This window comes from Callospermophilus lateralis, chromosome 4 (genome assembly GCF_048772815.1).
Source record: "Callospermophilus lateralis isolate mCalLat2 chromosome 4, mCalLat2.hap1, whole genome shotgun sequence".
Classification (NCBI taxonomy): domain Eukaryota; kingdom Metazoa; phylum Chordata; class Mammalia; order Rodentia; family Sciuridae; genus Callospermophilus; species Callospermophilus lateralis.
Window position 1 is genome coordinate 15,509,673 of NC_135308.1, and position 27,280 is coordinate 15,536,952.

At 54.1% G+C, this 27,280-nt stretch overlaps 1 protein-coding gene across 1 annotated transcript; it reads left to right on the plus strand.

Moving 5' to 3' along the window:
* Positions 1-318: 318 nt before the first annotated feature.
* On the plus strand, positions 319-6,869 carry Lzts1 (leucine zipper tumor suppressor 1). Its single transcript, XM_076852322.1, has 3 exons — positions 319-678; positions 2,210-3,025; positions 6,200-6,869. Exons 1-3 carry the CDS (start codon positions 334-336, stop codon positions 6,857-6,859), a joined length of 1,821 nt encoding a protein of 606 aa, XP_076708437.1. The 5' UTR covers positions 319-333; the 3' UTR covers positions 6,860-6,869.
* Positions 6,870-27,280: the final 20,411 nt, after the last annotated feature.

Consider the following 27,280-nt stretch of genomic DNA (forward strand, 5'->3'; position numbering starts at 1 on the left):
TCGCAGGAGCTCAGTGTTTGGGGCTCTGATGGACACCCCAGTGTGTGGAACAGCACCTCATCCCGAGGGGGCTCCTGGTGGCAGAGACGGAGCTGGCATCTGCCCAGGTTTCTATGCGGCCCTCGTGAAATCAATGTCAAAGACTGTGTGTCCAGTGCCCGGCCCGGCCCAGGCTGACCTCTGTCTGCATCTCCTTCCAGGTCCATGGTTCTCCCAGGCTCTGCAAGAGTTTTGCTATGACTGCAGTCCCCTCGCGGAGCCAGCATCACCCCTCGCTGCCACCGCCACGCCAGGCCCCCGCCCCGCCCCGCCCGTCCCTGGCCCCAGGTCACCATGGGCAGCGTCAGCAGCCTTATCTCCGGCCACAGCTTCCACAGCAAGCACTGCCGGGCCTCGCAGTACAAGCTGCGCAAGTCCTCCCACCTCAAGAAGCTCAACCGGTATTCTGATGGGCTGCTGAGATTCGGCTTCTCCCAGGACTCCAGTCACGGCAAGTCCAGCTCCAAAATGGGCAAGAGCGAGGACTTTTTCTACATCAAGGTCAGCCAGAAGGCCCGGGGCTCCCACCGCCCAGATTACACGGCACTGTCCAGTGGGGACATCGGGGGCCAGGCTGGGGTGGACTTTGACCCATCCACTCCACCCAAGCTCATGCCCTTCTCCAATCAGCTAGAAATGGTAAGTGGGGGTCCCTGGCAGGGGAGGAGGACAGGAGTAGAGGGAGGGGGGACGGGAGTTGGGTGGGAAGAGAAGAGGCAGGGAAGGGTACAGTGGTCACCTCTCTCCAGGAGGCCGAAGCAGCAGGGGTGAGGGGGGAAAGCTCAGCCTCTTCCCAGATCAAAGGCTGGACAAGGAATGGAAGCTGGTCGGTCCCCCTGAGCTGAAAGTCATGGGTCAACTCTTCAGCAAAGAGCCAAGGGGAAATTCAGGCCTCTCTGAGCTATACAGGGATGTGCCTTGACTGTCAAGGTAGGACAACCAGTTGCATTCTCAAAGGCAAAGAGAGGAGAGGGGGGTCTGTTGTCATCTGCAAGAGCAGCTGGAAGGAGTCAGTATTCTCTCCCTCCTGCAGACTCCTGGAGGTGCGTCTTCTCATTTGCTGCCCAAGTGCAGAAGCTCCTTGATCAAGCCAGGCCTGGAGGCATCTTTAGCTCAATAAGGACTGGGATTTTGTTTAACAATGATGTAGGCAAAGAGCCCTGGGATTTCAGAAGTCTAGGCTTTATGCCAGCCTCAAGCACTCGTAAGCCCCATAGTAGATACTGAAAACAATTTTCCTATCCAGTTCCTGTCCGTCTTGTAGGAACAGATCTATGGCTTTGATACACAGGTTGAGTATCCCTTATCCAAGAATCAGATACTGAGGACCAGAGGTGGAATATGTATGTACACATAATGAGTTGTCTTGGGGATGGTGCCCAAGTCAACACATGAATTTGTTTGTTTCATATACACCTTATGCACATAGCCTGAAGGTAATTTTACACAGCGTTTTTAATAAGTTGTGCCCAAATGAAATTTCATGATGTGAAATGTTCCACTTGGGGCCCCATGTCGGGTCTCAAAAAGTTTCTGAATCTGTAGCATTTTGGATTGGGGATATTCTGATTCAGTTCAACCTGTACTAGGAAAGGGCCCATTGCGTTTGCATAAATCTTGAAGCCTTTTAAACAATGTGAAAGGACTCTACCTATGGAAATTAGAAGTTTAAAAAAGGGCTATTGTTCCCAGTGAGTCTCCCAGCAGAGCAGAGGATGTGTTAGCATTCTTGATGCAGGATGACCGGAAGTGGCCACAAAGGGCAAGAGGGATTGACCAACACACATGGACCCCTGCTTGTCCAGCCTAGTGCCCTGACCTCATACACAGACACCCAGTGCAGCAGCTGACATCTCAGTCAGTGAACATAAATGGCATTTGTCTTCTCAAAAGGGCTGGGACAGGCTGTCGGCAGGTTGCTGTGTCATAGAACAGTGCCTATTAAGTTGGTATAAAGGACAACTGTTAAGGACATTCCCCAGGTACTGAAGATTTCCTCCCTTGCAGACAGTCACTGCAATAGGCCAGCATGGCTGTTGACCAAGAAGGGTACCGCCTGGGCTCTGAGCTCCTGTGCCTTGGGAGGTCCGCACATATACCCCATGGGGAGGAAGAGGAGGGCAGAGCCAGAGGAAATACTCGAGGTCAATATGGTTCTTTGCCTCCCCAGGGCTCAGACAAAGGGGCAGTGAGGCCCACGGCCTTCAAACCCGTGCTGCCACGTTCGGGAACCGTCCTCCACTCCTCCCCCGAGAGTGCCAGCCACCAGCTGCACCTGGCCCCTCCGGACAAGCCCAAGGAGCAGGAGCTGAAGCCAGGCCTGTGCTCTGGGGCGCTGTCCGACTCGGGCCGGAACTCCATGTCCAGCCTGCCCACGCACAGCACCAGCAGCAGCTACCAGCTGGACCCGCTGGTCATGCCCGTGGGGCCCACCAGCCGTTTCGGGGGCTCGGCGCACAACATCACGCAGGGCATCATCCTGCAGGACAGCAACATGATGAGCCTGAAGGCTCTGTCGTTCTCCGACGGGGGCAGCAAGCTGGCCCACCCAGCCAAGGCGGACAAGAACTCCTCCTGCGTGCGCTCCCCCATCTCCACGGACGAGTGCTCGGTCCAGGAGCTGGAGCAGAAGCTGCGGCAGAGGGAGGGCGCGCTGCAGAAGTTGCAGCGCAGCTTTGAGGAGAAGGAGTTCGCCTCCGGCCCAGCCTTGGAGGAGCGCGCACGGCGCAGCAGGGACGGCAGCAGGGACGATCCGGAGGGCCCCGAGCCCAAGAGCAGCAGCAAGCTGAAGCAGGCCTCCCAGAAGAACCAGCGCACGCAGCAAGTGCTGCACCTGCAGGTGCTGCAGCTGCAGCAGGAGAAGTGGCAGCTGCGGCAGGAGCTCGAGAGCCTTATGAAGGAGCAGGACCTGCTGGAGACCAAGCTCAGGTCCTACGAGCGCGAGAAGACCAACTTCGCCCCGGCACTGGAGGAGACCCAGTGGGAGGTGAGGCTGCACCACAGTCTGGGGCTGGGGGTGGCCCGCCCTCTGGTGCCTATCCACACACACTAAAGGGCCAGCTTTGTGACCCAGGGAAGGGGCTCCCTGGTTAACTGTGATGGGGACGCACTCAGCTCCCGGTTCCCTCCTCTGTCTCCACCATCACCCCTGTGGCCCCCGGAACTGAGTTTACCGGCTGAGTCACTGGGGAACCCAGACATGGAGGCCTAGCCAGGCTGCCTGAGGGCAGGACTCACTTCATCTGCTTACCGGAAGTTCAAAAGGACACCTGGTTCATCAGATCCAAGGACCCATGAGAGAGTGGGAGTTGTTTGCTGGTCTTAAGGAAAAGGACCCTGGCCACTCTTATGAGTAGTGCCAGGTCTCAGCAATGCAAGGGGCCCCTTCTGGCAGAAGTGTGAGTGGAGCCCGGGGTTGGTGAGTTGAGGGGCACACAGCAGAGGAGGGAAAGGAGACACCTGCATGCACACGTGTGCACACACACACTCAGTCACACTCTAGACCGCCTGGACTGCCTGGACCGGCTATGGAGACACTGGGGCACGGCACCCCACTGGTCAGGATGCAGCCTCTCTCCTCTGAACAGTCCCGGGGGTGGGAGGGCAGGTGGGTTGTGCACTCAGCAGCGATGTCCTTGGCCCCCAAGCACCCTGCCTAGGGAAGATGAGGGCCCTGTGTCTAGACCAGCAGCAGGCCAAGGTGGGGTGGCCCACCCTCAGCAGAATCTGATCACCTCAGAGCTTCCTGCCCTTGTCCTAGACAGAGAGGTCACAGGGTTCTCAGGAGGAAAAGAGAAGGATCTTTTCCATGGGAGAGATGGGAAGGGAACTGGCCAGGTGAGAAGGGAGGGTCTCTTCTATCCAGCTACACCTGTCCTCTTCCCATCTGTGTGGCCACAGCAGACCCGCCCCAGCCCTTGTTCTCAGCCACTTTGGAACTTGGCAGAGATGTATAGTGAGTACTCGCCCTTGGTCTCCATCCTTGTCCAGTCAGCAACTAGGTGGACATTGCTGTGGTCTTGTTCCCCGCTTGTCCAGTCAAGGTACTTGGTAAAACAATAAAATTAAATAAAGAATATAGGCTGGGCATGGTGGACAGACACACCTATAACCCATCTACTTGGGAAGATCACAACTTCAAGGCCAGCCTTAGTAAGGGCTGGGGACATAGTTCATTGGTAGAGCACCTCTGGGTTTAATCCTCAGTACTGCAAAAAATAGATGATAATAAAAATGACTTAATAATATGCTATGATGATGACATCATTCTAAACCTACTTATTCTAACTTACAGAGCTTATTTACGTGCCAAGTTCTCTCTTCTAATCCTTGCAGTTACTCTCTGCAGTAGGTATTGTAACTATTCCTCAATTTACAATTAAGGAAACTGAGGCTCAGAGAGTCTATAATAGCAAACAGCAAGTTAAGTGACTTGACCAAGGTCTGATACATATTAAGGTCAGAGTCAGGATTTGATCCTAATGGTATGGACCCAGAGTTCACAGTTTCAATAGCCACACTATATTTCCACCACGTTAATGTGTCACCCAGATCATAAACCATTGAGTCAGGTTCAAAGCCAGCCCATGATTTCACCATGATTCTGTGCTGCTCCCTCCAGGAAACAAATGCCGGCTTGGCGTGTTAGTTAGCTTTCTGTCACTGTAGCAAAATACCTGAGATAATCAGCTTGTAAAAATAAAAGTTGTGTTTGGCTCACAGTTTTGGAGGTCCCAGGTCAATTGGCCCCTTTTGCTTTGGGCCTACGGAGAGGCTGCACATCATGGCAGGAGTGTGTAATGGAGCAAAATCACCTCAAAACCAGGGACCCAAAGAGAGAGAGAGGGGAAGAGGCTAAGGCCCCATAATCCTCTTCTAGGGCACACCCCACATGATCTAAAGACACTTCTTAAAGCTTCCACCACCTCTCAGTAGCACCACCCTGGGGACCAGGCACTTAACACATGGACCTTGGGGTGACATTCAACATCCAGCCTATAGCATTTGGCCTTGGAAAGAGATTCTTGGCCTCAGCCATGCATGACAGGTGGGCATGAGTCTCCTGTAGACTGAGCAGTGTTTCCTCGGGAGCAAGGAGGAGCTTCTTCCGGGAGGGAAAAGTGAGAAAATATGAAGGTGATCTCCAGACTAGTTCCAAGAGCCCATTTGCAGAGTCCAGGCCTTGGCCTCTATTCATTCTTGAGACACAGTCAGCTGGACAGCAACACATGACTTGGGTTTTCTTTTTTATTTTTTAAAATTTTTTTTATTTTTTATTTATTTTTTTATTGGTTGTTCAAAACATTACAAAGCTCTTGACATATATTTCATACATTAGATTCAAGTGGGTTACGGACTCCCATTTTTACCCCAAATACAGATTGCAGAATCACATCGGTTACACATCCACATTTTTACATAATGCCCTATTAGTGACTGTTGTATTCTGCTACCTTTCCTATCCTCTACTATCCCCCCTCCCCTCCCCTCCCATCTTCTCTCTCTACCCCATCTACTGTAATTGCTTTTTTTGAAGAGACAGGTCTCACTAAGCTAGGGCCTGGCTAAACTGCTGAGGCTGGCTTTGAACTTGCGATCCTTCTGCCTCAGCCTCCCAATCACCCACTGCATTTGGCCAAACTGATGAGCTGTAGGTGTGGGAGTGGAGGAGGAGTAAAGCAGGGAAAGCCTGTAGCTCGTAGTCTGGCTGGCACGACAGGTTGTACCAGCCACCAGGGTTCATCAGGGCAGCAGGAGAGGAGAGAAGGGGGCCGGGTACGTGCAGGGGTGAGGTCAGAGGGTTTGGCAGAGAAGCCAGCACCACTGGTGTCAAAGGTGAGTGATGGGGTTGGCAGCAGTAGGCAGAGTAGATCACTGATCTTTGAGTTGCCAATTGCCATGGCTTTGGGCAAAGACTGTGGTCCGGACTCGGAATTAAGGGTGAGTCGGTCCCTGGGGAAATCAAGATGCACAGGAGAACAAAAAGATCGTCCAAGAGGGCTCGGCCATCCCGGGTTGCCCAGGCAATGGACTTGGGACCAGTATATCCAGGCAGCCCCTGTCTGGAGCAGCTTGATCCCTTCGGGCAGCTGAGATGTCCCTTCCCCTGGGGCAAGGACACTGATGTCTGGCACTCTCTCTCCACCCCCGACCCCGGCAGGTGTGCCAGAAGTCAGGTGAGATCTCCCTCCTCAAACAGCAGCTCAAGGAGTCGCAGACGGAGGTGAACGCCAAGGCCAGCGAGATCCTCAGTCTGAAGGCGCAGCTGAAGGACGCGCGGGGCAGGCTGGAGGGCATGGAGCTGAAGACCCAGGACCTGGAGAGCGCCCTGCGCACCAAGGGCCTGGAGCTGGAGGTCTGCGAGAACGAGCTGCAGCGCAAGAAGAACGAGTCGGAGCTGCTTCGAGAGAAGGTGAACCTGCTGGAGCAGGAGCTGCTGGAGCTGCGCGCCCAGGCGGCCCTGCAGCGGGAGAGCGCGGCCCTGGTCCCGGCGGTCACCCCCACCTTCTCGGAGGACATCCCCGCCCTGCAGCGGGAGCTGGAGCGGCTGCGGGCAGAGCTGAAGGAGGAGAGGCAAGGCCACGACCAGATGTCCTCGGGCTTCCAGCAGGAGCGGCAGGTGTGGAAGGAGGAGAAGGAGAAGGTGATCCAGTACCAGAAGCAACTGCAGCAGAGCTACCTGGCCATGTACCAGCGCAACCAGCGCCTGGAGAAGGCCCTGCAGCAGCTGGCTCGCGGGGACGGGGCCGGGGAGCCCCTTGAGATTGACCTGGAAGGAGCTGACATCCCCTACGAGGACATCATAGCCACTGAGATCTGAGGGACCAGCCTGGGGAGAGAGAGCTGGGGACCTGGTACCCGGAGGCAAGGGTCCCCCCTGTTCAAGGAGGGCCCCCCTTCCCTTCTCAGCTGCTCAGCAACTCGGGCCTCTCTGAGAGAAGCCACCTCCTAGACACAGGTCCAGGAGCCACAGGTGGTGGGCAGGGGTCAGGATGAGACTTCTTCCCCTTCTCCTCCCTGTTCCAGCCTCAGCAGCCTCCACCTCCAGCTCTGACCACCGGCCCCCAGCTCTCCCAGTGATGGGTACAGGGATCCCCGCGCACTGGTTCAGGGCTCCCTGAACCTTGGCCTCTATTCAAAACAGTGAAGTGGGTGACTGCTGGGAAGCCCCAGTGGCCACTCCAGGGACAGAAGCTCCCTTCCAATTCTTATCCCCAAGCCTGTTTAATCCCCTGGACACATCAGGAGGCCTTGGGAATAGAAAGAAGCCATGAATGACCAGAAGCCTGGGAATCTTATCATAAGCTGAGCTGCTCTTCTCTGGCCCCTGAGGTGCAGGGGTTGGGGTGCGGGGTGGAGAACCCACAGCCCATCAAGCCACGGAAGGGAGCAGATGCTGGGCACCCTGGCTGTGTGGAGCCTCCGTGAGACCTGCAGAGGTCTGGGGTCTGGGAAGCTGAACAGCGAGAACTAGTGGCAGATAATGGGGTGCAGCGTCCAACTGGAGTTACACAGCCTCTGAACAGCTGGTGGCCATTGACCTCAGTGACCACTCTTCCTAAAGCCATAGACCCTGAGACTCTGGGATGGGTGTTGGGAAAGGGACACTGAGGGTTTGGCTTTCGGCTATACCAGGTGTACCTCCCGATCTTTCCAGTTGGAACTGAGGCCGAGATGTCCCTGACTGGGTCAGAGTTGGCCAGTGGCCCCTCTGCAAGGATTTCCCTCCCCAGGCATCAAATTTTGCTTGGATCCAAATATAACCCGTCTGCTCGGATGGTACACCTGCAATCTGGGCACCTCCCTCTTTCGCCCATTAGCCCTATTCAGGGGCATCGCTTCCCTCTTAGCATCTGTGGTGCTAAGTTCTGAGTCTTCACAGGTTGGGATGGTCCCCAGAGTGCTGGCAGGCCGGAGCCCAGCAGGGAGGATAGCAAAGACATAGGACAGGGGACACACACCGCCTTCTGAACAAATAGCCTCAGGCCACCTGCTGTCCCCCACCCGCCAACCTCCTCCAGCCTCACAGGAGCCTCAGGCTGTGACGAATCTGCAGCCTTCCTCAGGGGCACTGTGGGCGGCTGGGGTCTGTCTTTTGAAGATGTCCAGAGATGGGTGAAGAGAGCAGTTGCTTGGTTCAGGGAATTGTCTTTCTTTCTTTCTTTCTTTCTTTCTTCTTTTTTTTTTTTTGTTTTCCTCCCCCTTTCTTGTCTTTTCAGAAACAAGCCAGATCTAGCAGCCGGCCAGGCTGCTCCATCTATTTTTGCTCCTAACCACAGCTGCTGTTGGTAGGAAAGCCAGCCCTTGCTGGGTCCCTGTGGCTCTGCCTGTCTGCTGAGAGGGGCCGCCGTGTAGGAGAGGCCAGGTTGGGAGAGTCTGGGTTCTTGACAGTCTGGGAGCAATCCCCCAGTGCCGCTTCCTGGACGCTGGCCTGAGAGGTCTGGGGTGGGAGTGGGGGCTGCTTCACTGCACACCTCTTGCCCTAGGGGTGGGCTGGGGGCAGGGCACCATCCCTGTGGCTAGCACTGCCTTCTGTTCCCTGGGCTAACTGGGCCTGTCCTGTGTCCTTGCCTGACAGGGGCGGTCCTCTGGAATGTCAAACCACTGCTCTTAGCCACAGACTGGACTTGAGGCTGGGTGGGATGGACACGCCCAGAACCGCCTCCCTCCCTGAGGGCAGTACCCTCCACGGGCACAGTTTAGACCTGGTTAAAGACGCCCCGTGCTTTGTCCCATGGCCGTTGGTTCCTGCATTTCCACCAGCCTGTGCCTTGAGTCCTTTCTCCCAGTGAGACTGCTCCACAGAGAGAGAGAAGGAGACTGGTTGCCCCCACCCCCCACCCCAGTAGCCAGAAGCCTAGTGCTCTGCCCTCAAGACCTGGCCTGAGAAGAGGTGATGCTAAGGCCAGGACAGTGTGTGTGCCCCCACTCACAGGGACCTCCATCTTCCCCTTGTCCCTGCCCTATCCCATCCCAGACACATCCACCCAGGCCTTGCCCAGCCTCCAAGATGGCAGAAGCTGTTCCTGGGCTGCCACTAGCCCAAGGCCCCAGGGTGGCCTAAGGTTGCACCTGACACAAGTGAGCAGCCGGGCCTTCCAGTGGGTTCCTTTCCTTCCCTGTTGAAAGGCACCTTTGCCACTCTTGGGCCCCGCCCCACCCAGCCTCTCAGAGGGAGGCTCTGAACAGCAAGGTTGAGCAGGAACTGGGGAGTGCAGGCTCAGGGCCCACAGGCTGGGCGAGCTTGCTCGCTCAGACCTGCTGTGCTCCCCCAAAGCTGCCTGGCTTGAAGATGCTCCAGGTCTCTGCAGAGAGAGGTCAATCCACACCACCCACCAAGGAGGGACGGCCTGGGGCCTCAGAAGAGCCAGACGCCCAGGGGCACCTCACAGTATATTCTTCGTAGCCCCAGGGCCCTGAGGTCAGCGGGGGACTGGAGGCTTGGCAGCTTTGCCCTGAGAGGCCTCTGCTGAGCTCTTGTCCCTGGCCCCTGCCTGGGCCATCTCTCAAGGGCAGCCAGGCTGGCCTGGGAGAGTCTGAGCACCCCTGGCCACAAGGGCCCCGCTGCCCACCCTGTTCAGCCGCTCTTCTTGCTGCCTCTGGGGGCAGAAGCAGGCCTCGATGGAATGGTACTTGGAAGGCTGTGTACATAGTTCTTTTTCTTTGTTGTTTCTGGTTTGCTTTGCTTTTGACAGCTTCGTTTTATTTTGTTTTTGATGTCACTTTTTGGCCATGTAAACTATTTCTGGTAATTTTATGTTTTTATTTATGAATAAAGAATGCCATTTCTCACGCCCTCCACAGCCACTTATGTCTCCCCGCCCCCCACTTCACTGCGGTGTGGCGTCTCCTGGAGACTGCTCCCTCGGACAAGAATGGCCATGTTCCTTCTCGGGAGCCAGGGAGGGGAGCAAGCCTTGGAGAAGGCGGCCCAGGGACATGAGGCAGGGCCCTAGGGTCAGACACCTTCACCTGGCCTGCCCCTCATCAGCCCACTGACCTCATCTGCAATATGGGCCTGGCCCACCCCAAAAAAAGGCCAGGAAGGACCAGGGGACAAGTGCCTTGCGGAGTCACAGGGCTGTCTCCAAGACAGCCCAGCCCCAGCCACGCACCCCTCTTGTCTCCCACCAGCTGCTCCCGTCACCAGCCAGCTCCTTGCTCGGGTGCATATGGCCTCTTGGCAAGAGACCAGAGTGGTTATTGTTGCCACCACCCCAGGCCCTAGTTAGAAGGTACTGTCACCACAGTGGCCATCTGTCCCGCCTGCCTGGTACCAGTTCACCTTGACAAGCATTCCCTACTGTTCTAGGCTTAGTTAGACTCTGGGCCCAAGGGGCTGTCACTCATGTGCAGGAGACAATGTCCCCTGTCAATCAGGTACAGAGGACATTTTCAGAGGGAATTAAAAGTTCAAGGCTACAACAGAGTACATGGGTCACAGGGCAATGCCCCTGAGCTGGGAAGGTCATTAGGGGCTGGTGACCAGGGAGGGTGGCAGGCAGGGGATGACCTTGGGTTGGGGTGGGACATAGAGGAGCAGAGGGTGGGAAGGAGAAGGAGAGGCATGGATCTCCAGGATGGTGTTGTCATGGTGAGCGGAGGACTCCCTGCTGCCAGCCCAGGAGGCAAGAACAGAGGGTTCTGGCCAGGCAGAATGGTGGGGTGCAGTGGACCCCCCAAAGAGGCCCAGAATCAGGACAAGAGACTCTCTCTAGTTCCAAGAGCTGCAGCCTTGGGGCAAAGGGGTCATGACAGGATTGGGATGACCTCTGGGTGACCTTGCCCACAGACCTTGCCTACTGGGATGTGCCTCCCACCACCACACACTGGGTAGCCATTGGGCACCTACTAGAGCCAGTGGAACCCAGCAGAAGGGATGCCCTGCCCATTTCAACCCAGTGTAGGAGGCCTGGCCCCTCCCGCTGTTATACTCTTGGGGATCCTGAGTCCAGTGCTGCCGGACAGGCCACATGGAACAGAGCCTGGCTCCCCATGCTTCCTGCCTGAATCCTGCCCCCACCCCCTGCCCTGCACATTCAATGGCAGCATTTTTAAGTAGCTAAAGTCAAGGTTGGTCCATCACAAGGTCTAGAAATAGATGAAAAGCACCCTCCAGCAACCTCCTTATGGGCCACCCCACCAGCTTCTGCCCATCCCAAGGACTGGGAATAACATAAAAGAAAGCCCCTGCCTGGCTGGGCAGGGCCAGGGCCAAGGCTGTCCCAGCAGGAGGGGCAGCAAACCCAAGCCTAGTCCTAGAGAATCCCTACCTCCTTACTCTAGAAAAAAACAAAAATAAAAAGAACAAAAGAGAGACAGAAAAAGAGAGAGGCTCCTTCCCCTGACAAGAAGCAGCTCAGTCCCCAGCCTCCGCGGGCATCCGAGGCAGGGCTCTGGGTATTTTTATCCAGCCTGAGACTCAGTGCACAAGCGGGAGGGACGTCGGCCGCCCTCTCAGCTGCCTCTGCACAGGTGTCTTCTCAGTTATTTCATGAAGGTCATGCTGCCCCCAAGCTTCTCCCCCACCCAGGTGTCTCAGGGCCTGAAATATCGCCACTCGGTCATGCACGCAAAAATCCATTCCGTAAACACTTCTTCGCCTCCGACTGTATGCCAAACCTTGTTCCAGATGCCAGAAACACAGGGAAAGCTACAGCAGTCAAGGTCCTTTCTCCTTATGGTGTTCACACTCTGGAAGGAAACAGGAAAACAAGACAGTGTGTCGTCACAGTGAGTGTCACAGAGGACGTAGGCAGAGTGGCCTCTGGAGGGTGGTGAGGGAGTACTCTGGTACATGGGGAAAGTTGGAGAGCCACAGGTGCCCCTGGATTTTAACATTTTGAGAGACTGCCAGCCACTGACCTTTCTTAACTTCTGTGCTTGGAATTCTCCTCTCTTCTGAGGGCCTCGGCAGACACCTTACCAGATTCCTTTCCAGACATTATCCCCGGCCACACACACACACGCACACACACACACACACAATCTCTTCCTGGGCCACCTGTGACCTTGCCTTCCTCCCACCTAAAACAAGCTCCTCCCACTCCTTTGAGAAGCCTTAAGCATTAAACATCATCGCTCTTCCACACCCGAAAAGGAAAGGTGGAATTTCGTGAAAGGCCTCAGTCTTTAGAGGGCTGCTGAAATCCAAAGAGCTTCTTTCGAGGTTAAGAAACGCTCAGCTTCAAGGATCTCATCCAGGCCTGTGGGTTGCTGCTGTTGTTTGGGGAGGGGTCCCTGGGCACACTGAGACCTTGTCCTGGCCATCTGCATTCCATGGATCTCTCCTGCCACTTTGGAAAGAGGTTGATTTCTACCCATCATCCTCTCTATTCACTCAGACCTGGGTCCTGTAAAATAACCCACTCTTTTTCTTTTGGGGGGAGGTATCGGGAATTGAACTCAGGGGCACTCAACCACTGAGCCACATCCCAGTCCTATTTAGTATTTTATTTAGAGACAGGTTCTCACTGAGTTGCTTAGTACCTTCGCTTTTGCTGAGGCAGGCTTTGAACTTGCGATCCTCCTGCCTCAGCCTCCTGAACCATTAGGATTACAGGTGCGCACCACCATGCCTGGCAATAACCCACTCTTGAAAACCTCCTCACCACTCCCTTTTCCTCCTGCATCTATTGGCCCAGCTGAGGTCATCCAAAGAATTGCAGAACATCCAAGACATCTTAGATGCCTTCAAATGCCAACTGCCTCGGATTCCCAACAGCAGGGCCCAGAGAGAAGAGAGGGCATTCCCAATGTGACAGCTGGTCACCTTGACAGCTCTAGTAACCCCACGGGTTTCTTGACTCCCACTCTGGTCCACTGAACCCCCCAAGGCACAGCGCTCAGGGTTATGCCCCAGTGCTTCTTCCAGGAAGCCCCCTTTCTGCTCAAAACCTTCTCCGGCTCCCCACTCATTGCATAATGAAGTCCAGCCCTCCCGACTGGCTCGAAGGTCTCCCCATTTTATGGTTCTAATAGCTATCATGGCAAACTTGAATCTAACCACAGAGACCAGAGAGTTCTCAAAAACGTCCCATTTACCGTCCCCACAAGTCCCGTGCACCAAGTGGAATTCCTGTGTCAGACCCCACTCTGCCACCCAGCCCAGAATTGACAGAGGTCACCTACAGACTCCCCAGCTGCTGAGCTGGGTGACCTTAGAGAATTGGCTTAATCTCTCTGTGCTGCAGAGGGTTGTTTTTTGTTTGTTTTGTTTATCTTTTTGGTATGAGGGATTGAACCCAGGAGCATTTAATCATGGGCTACTGTAGGGACAGACGAGGTAGGGCACCGAAGATAGCAGGAAACAGTTTTATTTGGCTGCAGCCAGGTTCAGAGGGCACAGCTTTTGCTGTAATTAGTCAATCCCCCGAACCCTGAGTTCAGGTAGTTTCAGAGTTTTATACCCAGCATGTAAGGGGAGGGGCTCAGAAGTTCACAGTCTGCAGAAGTTCACATAAAAGCAGCTTTTTCTTTCTCTGTTCTGGGCAAGTTAACTCTTCAAGGACAACACCTGAGAAGGGGAGAGCTTCTTCTCCCCTTTCTTTCCTCCCCCTGCCAGCTGTTACCATGGAGCCCAGTTGGTAACTTCTCTTATCTTAGAAATGTAGACATCTCTGTGAAGCCCCAGCTCAAGGCCAGAGGCCTTGTTTACATATTTTTACAAACTACTATACTGGATACATGTTTGTGAGAAACTAGTAAGGGGGTGTCCAGCACCTGGAGTGCTGATTTCTTCCCGGCCAGTGGCCAAGTAAAACAGGGCAACACAAAATTGGAAGTTTATCTACATTGAACTCTTTTGCAGAGACTCTTTTGCTGACAGTCCTAAAATCAGCCATGGTGAAGATTTCCAGAGAAGCCCAGTTAAGACTTTTCTGGGGAGAAAGGGGGTGCCACTTCAGAGCCACATCCCCAGCCCAGCCCTTTTTAATTTTTTAATTTTGAGACAGGGTCTTGTTAAGTTGCTCACAGCCTCACTAAATTGCTGAAGCTGACTTTGAATTCACAATCCTCCTGCCTCAGCCTTCCAAGACACTGGGATGACAGGTGTGCACCACCACGCCTGGCCAGAGGGTTGTTTTTATAATGTAATGGGATAATACCCAATAAAGGCTAGCTAAAGTACTACTACTATTATTATTACTGTGACTGTAATGCATTGTAACTATATTTATTCGAGTTTGCTGGGGTAAAGTCCCGGCTTTCGGCCATGACCATGAGGAGCTACAACGGCGCCCAGGCTCTCTGGCCTGGCAGGGCTCCACCCTGTGAGAACAGCTGATCTTACCCTGATCAGCTGTCTCTCCAGCAGTCTGCCGTCTTTTCTCCTTGGCTTTCAACTCCAGAAGGCTGGTTGGTGGAGGGAGAAAGCCCCTGGGACAGAGGGCGCAGCTGGGGAAGAAAGAAACAAAGAGGGATTAGCTGGGGGTGTGTCGGAGCCGCCTGCTGACACCAAACCCTGGCCCAAGAGGGGCCGTTAGAAACCTTCAGCTCTCCCCCCACGCTGGCCCGAGCCTACACATGCAGACACAGCCCACTGCGTCCCCCCTTCTGGTCCCCACCCCCGCCCCACTGCCTCAATCCCAGCTAATTGAGAGCTAAGGAGGCTTACGACAGCCTTCGTAATCAGTGACAGGTGAGGCTAATTAAATCCACACTCCAAAAATAACAGGACGCTTGGCCTACACTTAGCTGGCCGCCTCTCGGGCTGCACAGGAAGTGGGGTACACATAGCCTGGGGTTCCGAGACCCAGGTTTCCCCCATGCTGAGATGGTTCTTCTGGAGGGAGACTCACAGGGCTCAGTGGGAAGGCGCTGCTACTCACACTGAGGAGAGGAGAAGCCTGCTGGTATCCTGGGCCAGGGCTGGGTGACTTCTCAAACCTGTCTTGGCATTTAACCCTCACAGCATCCTCATGTGCTCACGTAAGGAAGCCACAGCGCAGAGAGGTCCTGTTGACATGGATCTAGTCCCCAGTACCTGGGTTAGCTCTAGTCCTGTCTATGGCCCAAGACAGCTCCTGCTCTGGGACCCGGGTGCCCACAGCAGCGCCCATGCCCAGTCACCCTAACCACCCAGAAAGGTGACGTTCTACTCAGACTCCTCCTGTCTTCCTCCTACAAGGTCCCCTTTGGACACCAACAGAGAGGCCAGTCTCCCCTCAACCTATCCCCTCCCGTCACAGAGCCTTAAAAATCCACCCTTAGAAATGGATCTTTGGCTTGAGTTTTCAAAAGGAAGTCTGTAGCAGGAAGAAGTGGCACCTCTTTTTTTTTTTTTTTTTGGTACTGGGGATTGAACCTGGGAGTCCTTAACAACTGAGCTACATCCCCAGCACATTTTTATATTTTATTTAAAAACAGGGTCTTTCTAAGTTGCTTAGGGCCTTGCTAAGTTGCTGAGGCTGGCTTTGAACTTGTGATCCCTGTGCTTCAGCCTTCGGAGCTGCTAGGATTACAGGTGGGCACCACCCCATCTGCCCAAAGTGGTGGATCTTGAAAAGCACTTCCTCAAATGGAGTCAACAGTATCTGTGAGATGGCCAGGCTCCTCTGCTGGCTTAGGGGACAGTGAGGGAGGCGGGAGGAGGAGGTAAACGCCCAACTGTCCAACCACAATCAAGGTCACCTTGTTTTCCTCCCCTACTGCTCATTACGTGGTCCAGGTCTCCCCAGAGCCACCATCTTCTGAGCCCTGAGAAACACCAGGCTGATCAGCGGAGCTGGCCTGTCCTACTGGGCTCGGATGGCTGCCCTCCTGGATAGAGGGCTTCCACCACAGGTCATCACAGGGACCCCAGGGGACATTCACCCAAGCCCTTCACTCACAGACAAGGAGCTGGAGGCACCCTGGGAGGGGAGGCGAGGGCCGAGCACTCCTGCCCCCGTCAGCCCAGCCAGCGCCCTGCCAGCTTCCCGGCCCTGCCCTGTGACAGCGCACGCTTTCCAGGGAGATGCTGGCTCCAGCTCCCGTCTGGCCGGGCCTCAAGACTACACTTAGAAAGCAGGAGGGGCTGCAATGATGCCAGCTGGCCAGCTCCGCGCCCAAGCTGGCATCACGGAAAGATGCGAGCTGCAGGAAAGCCAGCCGAGTCCCCAACCCAAGGCCCCCGCCAGGCTCGCGTCCCTCTGCCATCCTGGAGTCCGCGGGGTGGAGGCCTTTCCTACTCCGAGATCCCGAAGGGCACAGCTGGACAGAAAGGGGAGAAGCCTGTTGAACTAATTCACATTCCACACACACACACACACACACACACACACACACACACACACGAGAAACAGTAAATAGCCTACTTTCCCTAGTTTCTAGAAGCCTTAAAAGGTTAGCATTGAAGATGAGGCTTGAGAGGTGTGTATACGTGTAGGTGCCTGCGTGTGAATGTGTGTATGTGTGGTGTGGACCTGGGCGTATGTGTGTGGGTGTGAGTGGATGTGGGAGTGCGTGGATGTGTGTATCTGTGAGCATGGACATCATTGTGGCTATGGGTGGGTGTTTGTATGGGTGTGTGTGAGTGTGTGCATGGGTGTGTTGTGTGGGTGCGGATGGGTGTGTAAGTGTGGTAGGGCTGGAGGACATTCCACATGGGGAAGGCACCTCACCTCCTCCTCCACCTTCCCTCTAGCCCCTCCCTCATGGGGTTGGGCCCCGTCCAGGGCATGGACACAGGTGAGGGTGACCTGCACATAGTCCACTTGGGGGAAGCTCTCTGGCCACACCTTGGGGAGAGGGAGCCAGTGGGATGGGGCAGAGGGAGGAGCCCCCATGACCTCACCACAGAGGGCTCGGGTGGCCCTCAGCCGGTGGGGGTGAGAGGCTGGGCCTTTGTACCCTACACTCACTCTGTCCCCACACCCCAGCCATTCCTGTGTCCTCCCCACCCTGGGAAGGCATGGCCCTCAGAAAGGGACACAGCTGAGCGGCAGCCACCACACTCCAAGCAGCGGGCAGGGTGGACGAGCACTCAAACTGCAGGGGTCGTGGGTGCCCAGCTGGCCCGCAGCCCTCCCCACCGCCCTCTCTGCACTCTCACCACCGTCCCGGCCTCCAACTTTGACTCCTGCACCACAACCAGAGCCTTGTGGAGGGACGGGGCGGGCCTCCACCGTCTCAGCGCCCCACCCACTGGGTCTTCCGTGGGTGACACCAGGACCAGCAGAGTCCTGCACAGCTGAGGCACAGGTCACCCTCCTGACTCCTGGCCCTGCCTCTAAATCCAGCCACGTGGATGTTCAGGGATACCCACTGCCACGGACCAAACCTGCTCGTGGACTCCGGCAAACCACAGGAGGGGAGGACATCCGTGGCCCACCTCCAGCACAACCAGGGGTCCTCCAGGACCTGGGACTGGGACCCAACCAGAGCCAACTGTGGAGGAGGAAAAGTGTACTCAAGGGCTCACCATTTCAGGGGTCTCAGTCCATAGGAGGCTGGCTCCATTTCAGGTGAGCCAAGGTGGTTGACTGTGGTTGCTTTATGGGTTAAGAGACAGTGTCCTTGCTGAGAGCTAATTCATTTGCGGGTGACCAGTGAATTGTGGCCCCAACTTATCCCTTGTGTTTGTCAGTTTTCAGTTACTGTAACAAATACCTGAGGTAATTAATCTAAACAGAGGAAAGGTTTGTTTTGGTTTTATTTTATTTTGGTAAGGGTGTGTGTGTGTGTGTGAACATATGTGGAGGGGTGTGGATGTGTGTGAATGTGGGTTTAGAGGTCTCAGCCATGAGTTGCTGGCCCCATGGCTCTGGGACTGTGGCAAGATGGCACATCCCAGAGGCAGCTCATTTCAGAGCAAACCTGTACACCTTGTGGCCAAGAAATGAAAGAGAGTGAGGAAGGAGCTTGGGCCCCACAATTCCCTTCAAGGATACCCCACCCCACCCCCACCAAGGACCTAGGCCCCACCTCATGAAGGTCCCATCACCTCCCCATAGTGCCACCAAGCCTTGGGACAGCTCTCACCCAAACGACAGCATCCACCCCAGAAGCTGCCCGCCCAGCAGCTGCTCAGCATAGCCAGGCAGGGCTCAGCAGCAGGCAGAAAGGGCTGGACAGGGGTCAGGCTTCCCATGGAGCTCCGTGACTCGAGCACCTCCTTGACCTCTGAGGGCCCAGCTCCCTCTAGCCACAGGGCCGTGGGGATGGGAAGGACGTGGCAAGACTCTGATCCCTTAGGATCCCCAAGGCCTGAGCTCTAGGCCAGACCTGAGCCCGGAACTCCCACTGTCCCCCAGGAGGACAGGCTGCTGTCCCCTGGGCCTGGAGGTGAAGCAACACTCCCTGCACTCTAAGAGCCCTAGGGGTGCTAACTCCTTCTGAATCCCCCACCCTGCCCAGCACAGCACCGGTGGCTACTGGGCAGGGAGTGTGGGGGGGGATGAACTCCAGGCTTCTGCCCTCAGAGCTCACTTAGGGCTGCCTGGTGGGGCGCCTGGGCTTGAATGAGGAGGAAGTGGCCATTTCCAGGCTATTGTGCCTCCAGAGAGGACAGAGAAAAGGCCAGGACAATGGGGGGCGGTCTGGGAGGGGGAGGGCAGGGAGAGCTCTGTTTCAGAGTCCAGCGAACCAAGTGCAGATCCTTAAAGCCACTTGGGCCCCAGGAAGGGATCCCCTGCTCTACGCGCCCCTCATAGGCACAGTAATCGGCCCTGCGTTCTCTCAGAGGCAGGGGACCACCACTGAGGGCTCCAGGGAAAGCATGCAGACTCTGATGACACTTGGGATTATCCAAGTGGCTTCAGGCCTGTGCCCTGCAGGCACCTCATGATGCACCTGGGCAGTGCCATCCCATTTCACAGGTGCCCTGAAGAGCCAGGAGCCTGACCAAGGCTCCCCCGCAGGGACAGGGCCCATGGGCACAGCCCTTTCTCTCTCCACGTCACCCTGCTCTGCAGGTAGAAGGTTCAGGCAAGGACGGGGAGACATGCTGTACCCCTCAGTAGGACTTCATCCAGCACCCCCGCCTCCTGCCCCTCCCAGGTACCAGGCGCATCCGCCAGCCCTGCAGGGGCTCAAGGGCTCTGATTACCCAGGAGCCTCTATTACCTGGAAGCCCAGCCAGCATCTCTGAGAGGGGAGGGCCGGGAGAGCTCAAGGAGGCTGTTCAGTCAGGCCTGCAGGGCCTGGGGCAGGGGCACATGAACCTACCCTGGGACCCAGCAGCCCTCTGCTGGCCACTGGTTCCCTGGCTGGTACACAGCATTCCAGCGAAGATCCTCCCGGCTGAGGCTGAGGGGGCTGTGAGGACCCCACTTCACAGAGGCCCACAACCGGATCTGCTTTTCAGCAGGAGAGACGAATGACCCCAGGGCCTGTCCTCTGGGCCAGACCAGAGCCCAGAACTCCTGCTGTCTCCCAGGAGGACAGGCTGCTGACCCCGGGGCCTGGAGGTGAAGCAACACTCTTTGCTCTCTAACAGCCGTAAGGGTGCTAACTCCTTCTGAATCCCCAAACCCTGCCTAGCACAGGCTACTGATTAAATCAGCATCTACTGTTGTGCAGGGAGTGTGTGCGGGGGTGGGGGGTGGGGTGGGGGATGAACTCCAGGGTTCTGCCCTCAGAGCTCACTGTCTGGTTGAGAAGACGCAAATATGAAATTATGGCCCTGGCCTGACGCACAAGGGCACGGGAAGGGAAAGAAGTTTACCTGGGCGGAGGGGGCGCTTTCTGTGCTTCAAGCTCAACTTTCTTTCCATTTAGTGATGTGGCGTCAGGGCCCTGGTCACACTTTCATGACTGAGGGGCTTCATGACCAGGGCAATGGGGGAGGGGAATGGGGAGGGGGAGGGGGAGCCGCCAGGAGGGAGGACTAGGCCTGGTCATGCCAATCCCAGATCCTGCTTCAGGCCTGGTCCCCGTGAAGTATGGTTTGTGAGCACAGCAGAGGGGCCCATGACTTTTAGCTTTCTGACCCTGGGGACGTCAGGCAGCCTCTCTGAGCCTCAGTGTCCTCCTTAAAGAAGGAGAGTACCACCTACCCTTGGGGTCCATTCCTTGCCTGGGCCACCATCATAAGCCCCGCAAACTGGGTGGCTCCAAAGAGCAGAAATGTGCTCTCTCACAGTTCTGGAGGCCAGGAGTGTGCAGGGCCGCACCCCCTAGGGAGGCACAAGGGCAGGATCCGTCCCTGTCTCCCCCAGCTGTTTCCTGGCTTGTGTCTCTGCTCCTATCTCCCCATGGTGTTTCCTCTCTGGTCCTCTGCCTGCATGAGGGCACCAGCCATGTTGGATCAGGGGCTGCCTCACCTTAACTAATCACATCTTCTAGGACACTACTTCCAAAGGTGGACAGATTCTGAGGTGCTGGGAGTTGGGATGTCACCATATCTGGGGGGGGGGGGCGGGTTTCAATTCAACCCATAACAACGGGGTGTCCAGGATCCACACAAAAGGTGTAATTACAGAGTGCCCAGTCCCTCAGCCCAGACCAGATGGAAAGAGACCCCATTGAGAGGAGAACTGGTAGACAGGGGAGGGTCCCTGGGAGTGTCTAGCGAGTGCCTGTTAACTCCTGGGGGTTGTTTAAAACCGCCCCCTGTTAGGAAGGGGGTGGGGCTCGTGGGTCTCTCACTCAGAGCAACTTGATTTTCCTTAGAACAGACTCTGGTCCCTAGGCGGGACCAGGGCCTGTCCCCTTTGAAGTGCAAATGCAGCCCCTGGTGCAGCTCTCCCAGAATAATCAGTGCCTCACATCTGCTGCCCCGCTCTGCCCCTGCCGGAAGTGCGCCCCACCAGCTGCTCTGTTCTCTGGGTGCCCCACTGGCTGAAGTCAGGTGGCTGGAAGGATCAGGCCCCAGGCAGGCCCTGGTAATCACCATTTAGCGAGGACGGGAATTAAGAAAACAGAGAGTGTCCTGTGCTGATGGCAGCTGTGGTCTGTTTCTCCATTTGCTTAAATACCTGCTGTCCCCACTGGGCCTTGGCAGTGGGGGCAGGGTGGCACGTGGCCCTTTGTTTAAGAGCAGCTCACTTCCAGGAGCCCCGGGGCCTCAGGGGCGTCCACAGGACATTTGGTGGTTTTAATGCAGTCAGCAGTGAACTTGGTGATCAGGCTCCCAGGCTCCCGTGGAAGAGGGGGCCAGCTGGCTTCTGTAGTGCTCTCTGTTCCACCCCAAACCCCAGGGCTTTCCTCCAGGAAAGACGGAACCCAGCACTCCAGACAAGACACAGGGTTCTGCTCCAAAAGCCAGGGCATCGGGACCCATGGAGCTGCTCCCCAGTCTACTCAGTGCTCCGTGGGGCTAGGTCCGGCCAGCAGGCGCAAGCCTCAGTTTCCTCATCTGAAAACTAGGAAAAAAAGGACCACTGAATGGTTGTTCCAAGGGCAGGCACAAGAGAGTGCAGGAAAGACACCTGTCAATGAAATTCAATACATTCTTCCCCCACTAGGACCACAGAGCCTCTGGGAAGACTCAGGTCCCAGCACCCACCCCAGGGAGATGGACTAAGTCAGGTGAGAGGAAAATATCAGGGAGCAGAGTAGGCCTCCTTTTTCCTGGGGTCAATTACCCAGGGTCAGTTATGGCTCAAAAACATTAAATGGAAACTTCCAGAAGTAAACAATTCATAAGGGTTAAATCATGTGCCCACTCGGAGTAGCATAACAAAATTTCCCACACCATCCTGCTCTATCCCACCCGGGACGTGTGGGCCACCCATTTGTCCAGAATGCCCACATTCTGTGTTCTACCCGCCAGAAGACACTTAGTGGCTATCTGGGCTTTCAGATCCACTGTCAAGAGTCACCGTGCCACAGTGCTTAGGTCCCAGTGACCCTTATTTTACATAATCATGGCCCCCAACTAGGAAAGTAGTGATGCCGGCGATTTGTAGGTACCTAAGGAGGTCTTTAGCACTTCCTTCAAGCAAAAGGGTGAAAGTCCTTGACCTAACGAGGAAAGAGCGGGATCTGGTGTTATCTTGTGTGGGGACCCGTGGGGGTCTTGCTCTGTTCCTCTCCCAAACAAGGAGGGACCTGGAGCTGGGACCTTGTTCAATCAGAGAGGACTTCCTTCCTTCTTCCTCCCTCCACCCTCTGTGTCTGCCCCTTGCAGCCTTGGCCACTCTGGGGCCACTAGCGTCCTTGGCCACTCTGGGGCCACTAGCGTCCTGTGCCTTCCTTGATCTCTCAGGGACATGGGCCACAGTAGAAGCCCCCAGGGCTCTGAAGAAGGGTTATAGGAATTAGGACTCTATCAGCTTGATGGGGCTGTTTAGGTCAAGGTCTCCATATCAACCTCAAGATCAAGGTGTTAGGGAGCCGGTTCCTTCTGAGGGCTGAGAGACTGTATGGTTCACTACCTGGACGGGTAGCTTGCCAGTATTCTAGGCACTCGGTCTGCAGCTGCGTTACCCCAGTCTTCACGTGGGTTCTCCCAGCCTCTGTCTTCATGTGGCCATTTATAAGTCTTATTGGACTAGGGGCCAACCCTGCTCCAGTGTGACCTCCTCTAAACTAATTACACCTGCAAAACCCCACTTCTGGGCCCTGGGGGCTAGGGCTACATGGGGCGGGGGGCATCCTTTAACCCTGCCCTTCAGGATAGAATAGGACCAGAAAAGGAACACCCCCTGACATGGAACCCAGACCAAGCAAGATAAGAGTGATTTAAGGAGTGACGTACTTGGGAGAAGGCAAAGAAATGGGTGTGCCTGGCATCCAGGGGCTGAGGCTGGAGAAAGGCCGCCCTCCAGGGTACTCACCACCTGGCATCTGCCTGTCTGTCTACCACTTGGGGAGAGTCAGAAGGACCGCCTCAGAGCTTTGTCCCATGTAAGTGGGGAAAAGGTTTCCTGTGAGTTGACTTAAAGCCCAGAGATTCTCATGGCACGGAAAGAGAGATGGCTTAATGTCATGTCCATGCCTCGCCCTCTGGGTAAAGTTTTCTGGGGAAGAGTCCCTATGTCCACAGAGTTGCTCCCAACCCCCTCATGCCATCTGCCACCTGGGTAACTCTTGGTGCCTGCCTCATAGAGTTGTTTTGAGAATTAAGCCCAGTGATTGTACAAAACTTTAGATCGCTGCCTGGCGCATGATAAATGCAGAGATCCTGGCCTTTGCACTCCAGCCCTAGGGGAGGGATGCCGTGATGAAATCTCCAGGTGAGGCAATGTTGGGACCACAGACAGACCTGGAGTGGAAAGAGGGCAGGGGGAGACATAGGAGGCTTTTAAGAGGATGCTTCGAAGGGGGCTCCAGGGGAAGACAGCAGAGGAGCTGTGTAGGCGGAGCCCAGCCTACAGCTGCTCTTTCTTCGCAGTCAACTGCCACCTTGTGGTGAAAAGTGGAAGTGCATCAGGAGTTACAATTATTTTCTAAACACAATTTTAGGACTCAGGAGGAAAAGTACAGCTACCCCTTCCTATGGCTAGTCTAGGTTTCCCCAAAGGACTAGATGACTGACATGAACTTCAAACCTCCCAGGGCGTCAAGTCAGGTCCATGGTGGTGCTGCTGTGGAGCCTCTTCTCCCTAACCAGGACAGCCCCAGAGCACAGTTCAAAAAAGTTCAAAAAAGAACTCTGCTAGTGCGGTGGCACATGCCTGTAATCCCAGCGGCGAGGCTGAGGCAGGAGGATCACAAGTTCAAAGTCAGGCTCAGCAAAAAAACAAGGCTCTAAGCAACCCAGTGAGACCCTGTCTCTAAATAAAATACAAAATAGGGCTTAGGGTGTGGCTTAGTGGTTGAGAGCCCCTGAGTTCAATCCCCGGTACCTCCCAACCTAAAAAAAAAAAAAAGAAGCAGTTCTCTCTGTGCCCTTAAAACACATCTAGAGCAGAATTTTACAGCTGCCTTCTGCACTCCATGCCCTCCAACTAGCTAAGGAAATCTGGGCCTAATTAGTCAATCCTAAAAGACTGCAGTGAAGGTCTGTAGATTTGACTGGGATCCTGACTATGAGGATTTGGGGTCAGGGGACAGATGGGAAGGGGAGACAGAGGAAAAGAAGAAAGGACAGCTTGAGATGGACATTTCTGGCCCTTTCTAGAATTTCCTGAACTAATGAGTACTCCCTGGGGTACACGACACTGCCAGCCACCTGTCTAGGAATTAAGGTTCCAGCCCCCCTCTGCTCTTTCTGGGCACTGAGTTCCAAAACATTTCCAACCCAGGGAAATATCGTCATTGTCAATGACGGTGCCTTGAGCATCAGTGGCTGGGCCGGGGCCTAAAGACAGCCTCCCTGGAGCTGGGGAGCTGGGCTCCTCCTCTCCACTGCTGCCTGGGGTGATGCCGGGGCTGCTTTTGCCACAGTCCCTTCTTGGGGAGGGGGCTTCTCTCTTGGAGGGGACAAAGGTGTGCCACAGGACTCTGGAGTCTGCAGGGAAGGGCCTCCTGGAACTGGCACCTGCCCTGTGCCTTCCTGCCCCGACCCCTGCCAGGAACCACAGGGTCCTGTTTTGTACACAGTAATACAGTTTCCTTCCTTCCTTCCTTCCTTCCTTCCTTCCTTCCTTCCTTCCTTCCTTCCTCCTCCTCCTCCTCCTCCTTTTTTTGGTACTGGGAATTGAACCCAGAGGCTCTTAACCACTGAGCCCCATCCCCATCCCTCTTTTGTATTTTAATTTAGAGCCAGGGTCTCACTGTTCCTGAGGGCCTCGCTAAATTGTTGAGGCTGGTTTTGAATTCATGATCCTCCTGCCTCAGCCTCCTGACCTGCTGGGATTACAGGTGTGCACCCCCGAGCCTGGCTAACACCCACTTTCTTATGGACACTTAGGGCAACTTAGGATCACAAGTTTTCTTCTATGACACACGGAGTCTTATTATTTCCACTTTGCTTTGAGATAGTGCCTTATAAAATAGTGTTCATCTACTTTAGATCTCTGGAACCACTTGACAATGGGGGGTGATCGCTACTCAGATTATTCTACAGATGAAGAAATCAATGTTAAATGACTTACTCATAGAGGTGTGGGCACTAATGTCACAATAGCTGAGAATCCATTTCATCATCAGAGAAGCAAGGCTTTTCAAAAAAAATTTAAATAAAACATATACTATTACAGGCATAGAAGCGAAGACCCAGAGATGAAAAAATTAGTCACGGCAATCAGAGTAGGTACTGTCACCATTTACATGGCAAACTGGGTTAGCGATGGTAAGTAACTTGCTTACGTTCTCATAATTTGAGGGTGGAGTGTAGATTCCATTTTGGATCTGCTGTTTCTCAAAGCCTGTGGTTTTCCACTAGGCTGCAACAAACCATCTGAGGACTTCTACCCACAGCAGGGACACAGAATGACAGCAGGGACACAGAATGATAGCGGGCACTCAAGCAGAATTTGGATCTCTGAGGGCAAGCCCATTGCTACCACTAAATCTGGGCCAGTCCCTGAAGTCCCCTGAGTCTCAGGTAAAGGGCAGTAGTGTCCACCCTGCAGCTTCGCATGGTTGTAAAGAACAGTATTACTGGGTAGTGGGTGGGGGCAAGGGGAGGAGATAGTGTTTTGGTTCTTAAACTTATTATTATTTTTGGTGGCGTTCTTTTTTTGATTTTTTTTTCTTTTTTGGAATTAGGGATGGAACCCAGGGCTTTGTGAATGTGAGGCAAGTGCTTGCCACTGAGCTACATCCCAGCCCTGGAGGGAGGCGATAGTGTTGAGGAGAGCAATACAGTTGGAACCTTCTGCAGAGACAGGCAGCCCTGGGCGGGGGAAAGCCCAGAGGCTGGGCTGAGAACACTATCCCGCCTCCAAGAACTGAGCTAAAGGCTCCCCACCCATTCCAGGCGTCCCTCCAAGGGAGTAAGTACAGCTGCCCGCACAGTCCAGGTTGGGTTTGATGGTGCACCAGGGGCAGGAAGAGCCCCGTCCCCCATAGTTACTTGGGCAGGAAGGTGAGAGATGTGCCCCTGGGTTCCCCGGGCAGAGGGATTCTGGCACAGCCTGGCACACTAGCCCCAGGACAAATCTAAGATCCCAGGATTTAGAAATCCCAGGGGCCTTGATATAGACACCTATCTGCAAAGTATGGACTGTGAATTTTCAGAAGAAATACAATCGGCTGAAAGGGAATTTTTGCAGTCACTTGGTTTACTTTAATATAATGCACTGAACCAGCAAAAAAAAAAAAAAAAAAAAAAAAAATTTCCTCCTTATGGTTCTATAAGTCAGAATAGTGGATTCCCCAAGGAGGAAAATACAGGGATGGTTGGTCACATGGTGGGATGGAAATGTCCTTTCTAGTGATTTGAGCCTGGTTATACAAGTGTGTTCACATCATGAAAATAGATCAAGATATCACATGAAAAATTAATACAGTTTTCTATATAAGCAACCTGTTTTCTAGAAAAATTTTCTCTTTAAATTGAGTATTTTTGTTTTTTATAAAAGGAATACCCAAGTAGGGCATGGTGGCACACACCTGTAATCCCAGTGGCTCAAGAGGCTGAGGCAGGAGGATCCTGAGTTCAAAGTCAGCCTTAGCAAAAGAGAGGCATTAAGCAACTCAGTGAGACCCTATCTCTAAATAAAATACAAAATAGGGCTGGGATCTGGCTCAGTGGTAAAGTGCCCCAGAGTTCAATTCCTGGTACCAAAAATAAATAAATAAATAAATAAAAGGAATATCCAGCTGGATTCAGTTGTGCACACCTGTGATCCCAGAGACTTGGGAGGCTGAGGCAGGGGAATCACAAGTTGGAGGTCAGCCTTAGCAACTTAGGGAGGTCCTAAGCAACTTGGCCAGACACTGTCTCAAACAATGGGCTGAGTGTGTGGCTTAGGATTAAGCACCCATGGGTTTAAACCCCAGTACTTTAAAAAAAAAAAAAAAAAAAGATACACAAATTAGTGTTCACACAGTGAAGTGTGATTATAGATTTCATACATTTTTTAAAGAGCAGTCTGCTGATGTAACTTGAGAGATTTCTCAGTGTTCATACTCTTTGTCCTATACCAAGCCTTTTTTAATATTCCAGAATATAAATATTTACATACCAACAAATTCATTACAGCCAAAGTGAAAAGTTGAAAAACTCCTAAATGTTAAACAATAGAGAAAACACACTTTACATATATTTATGATAAAGCATTTTATAGTCATTAAGCTGTTTGAATACTTAATAAGTGCAGTTTTTCAATGCAATTAAGTGAAAGGGAAATCAAAATTTATGTATCTTTGTCTCAATTGTATTAAAGCACTTTGAGTGTCATAGTAAATAAGTCTGGCTCTTTAAAAACAAAAATGACATTAACTATGTCTTTAAAAGCCCAATAAATAAGAGTATTAGACATTA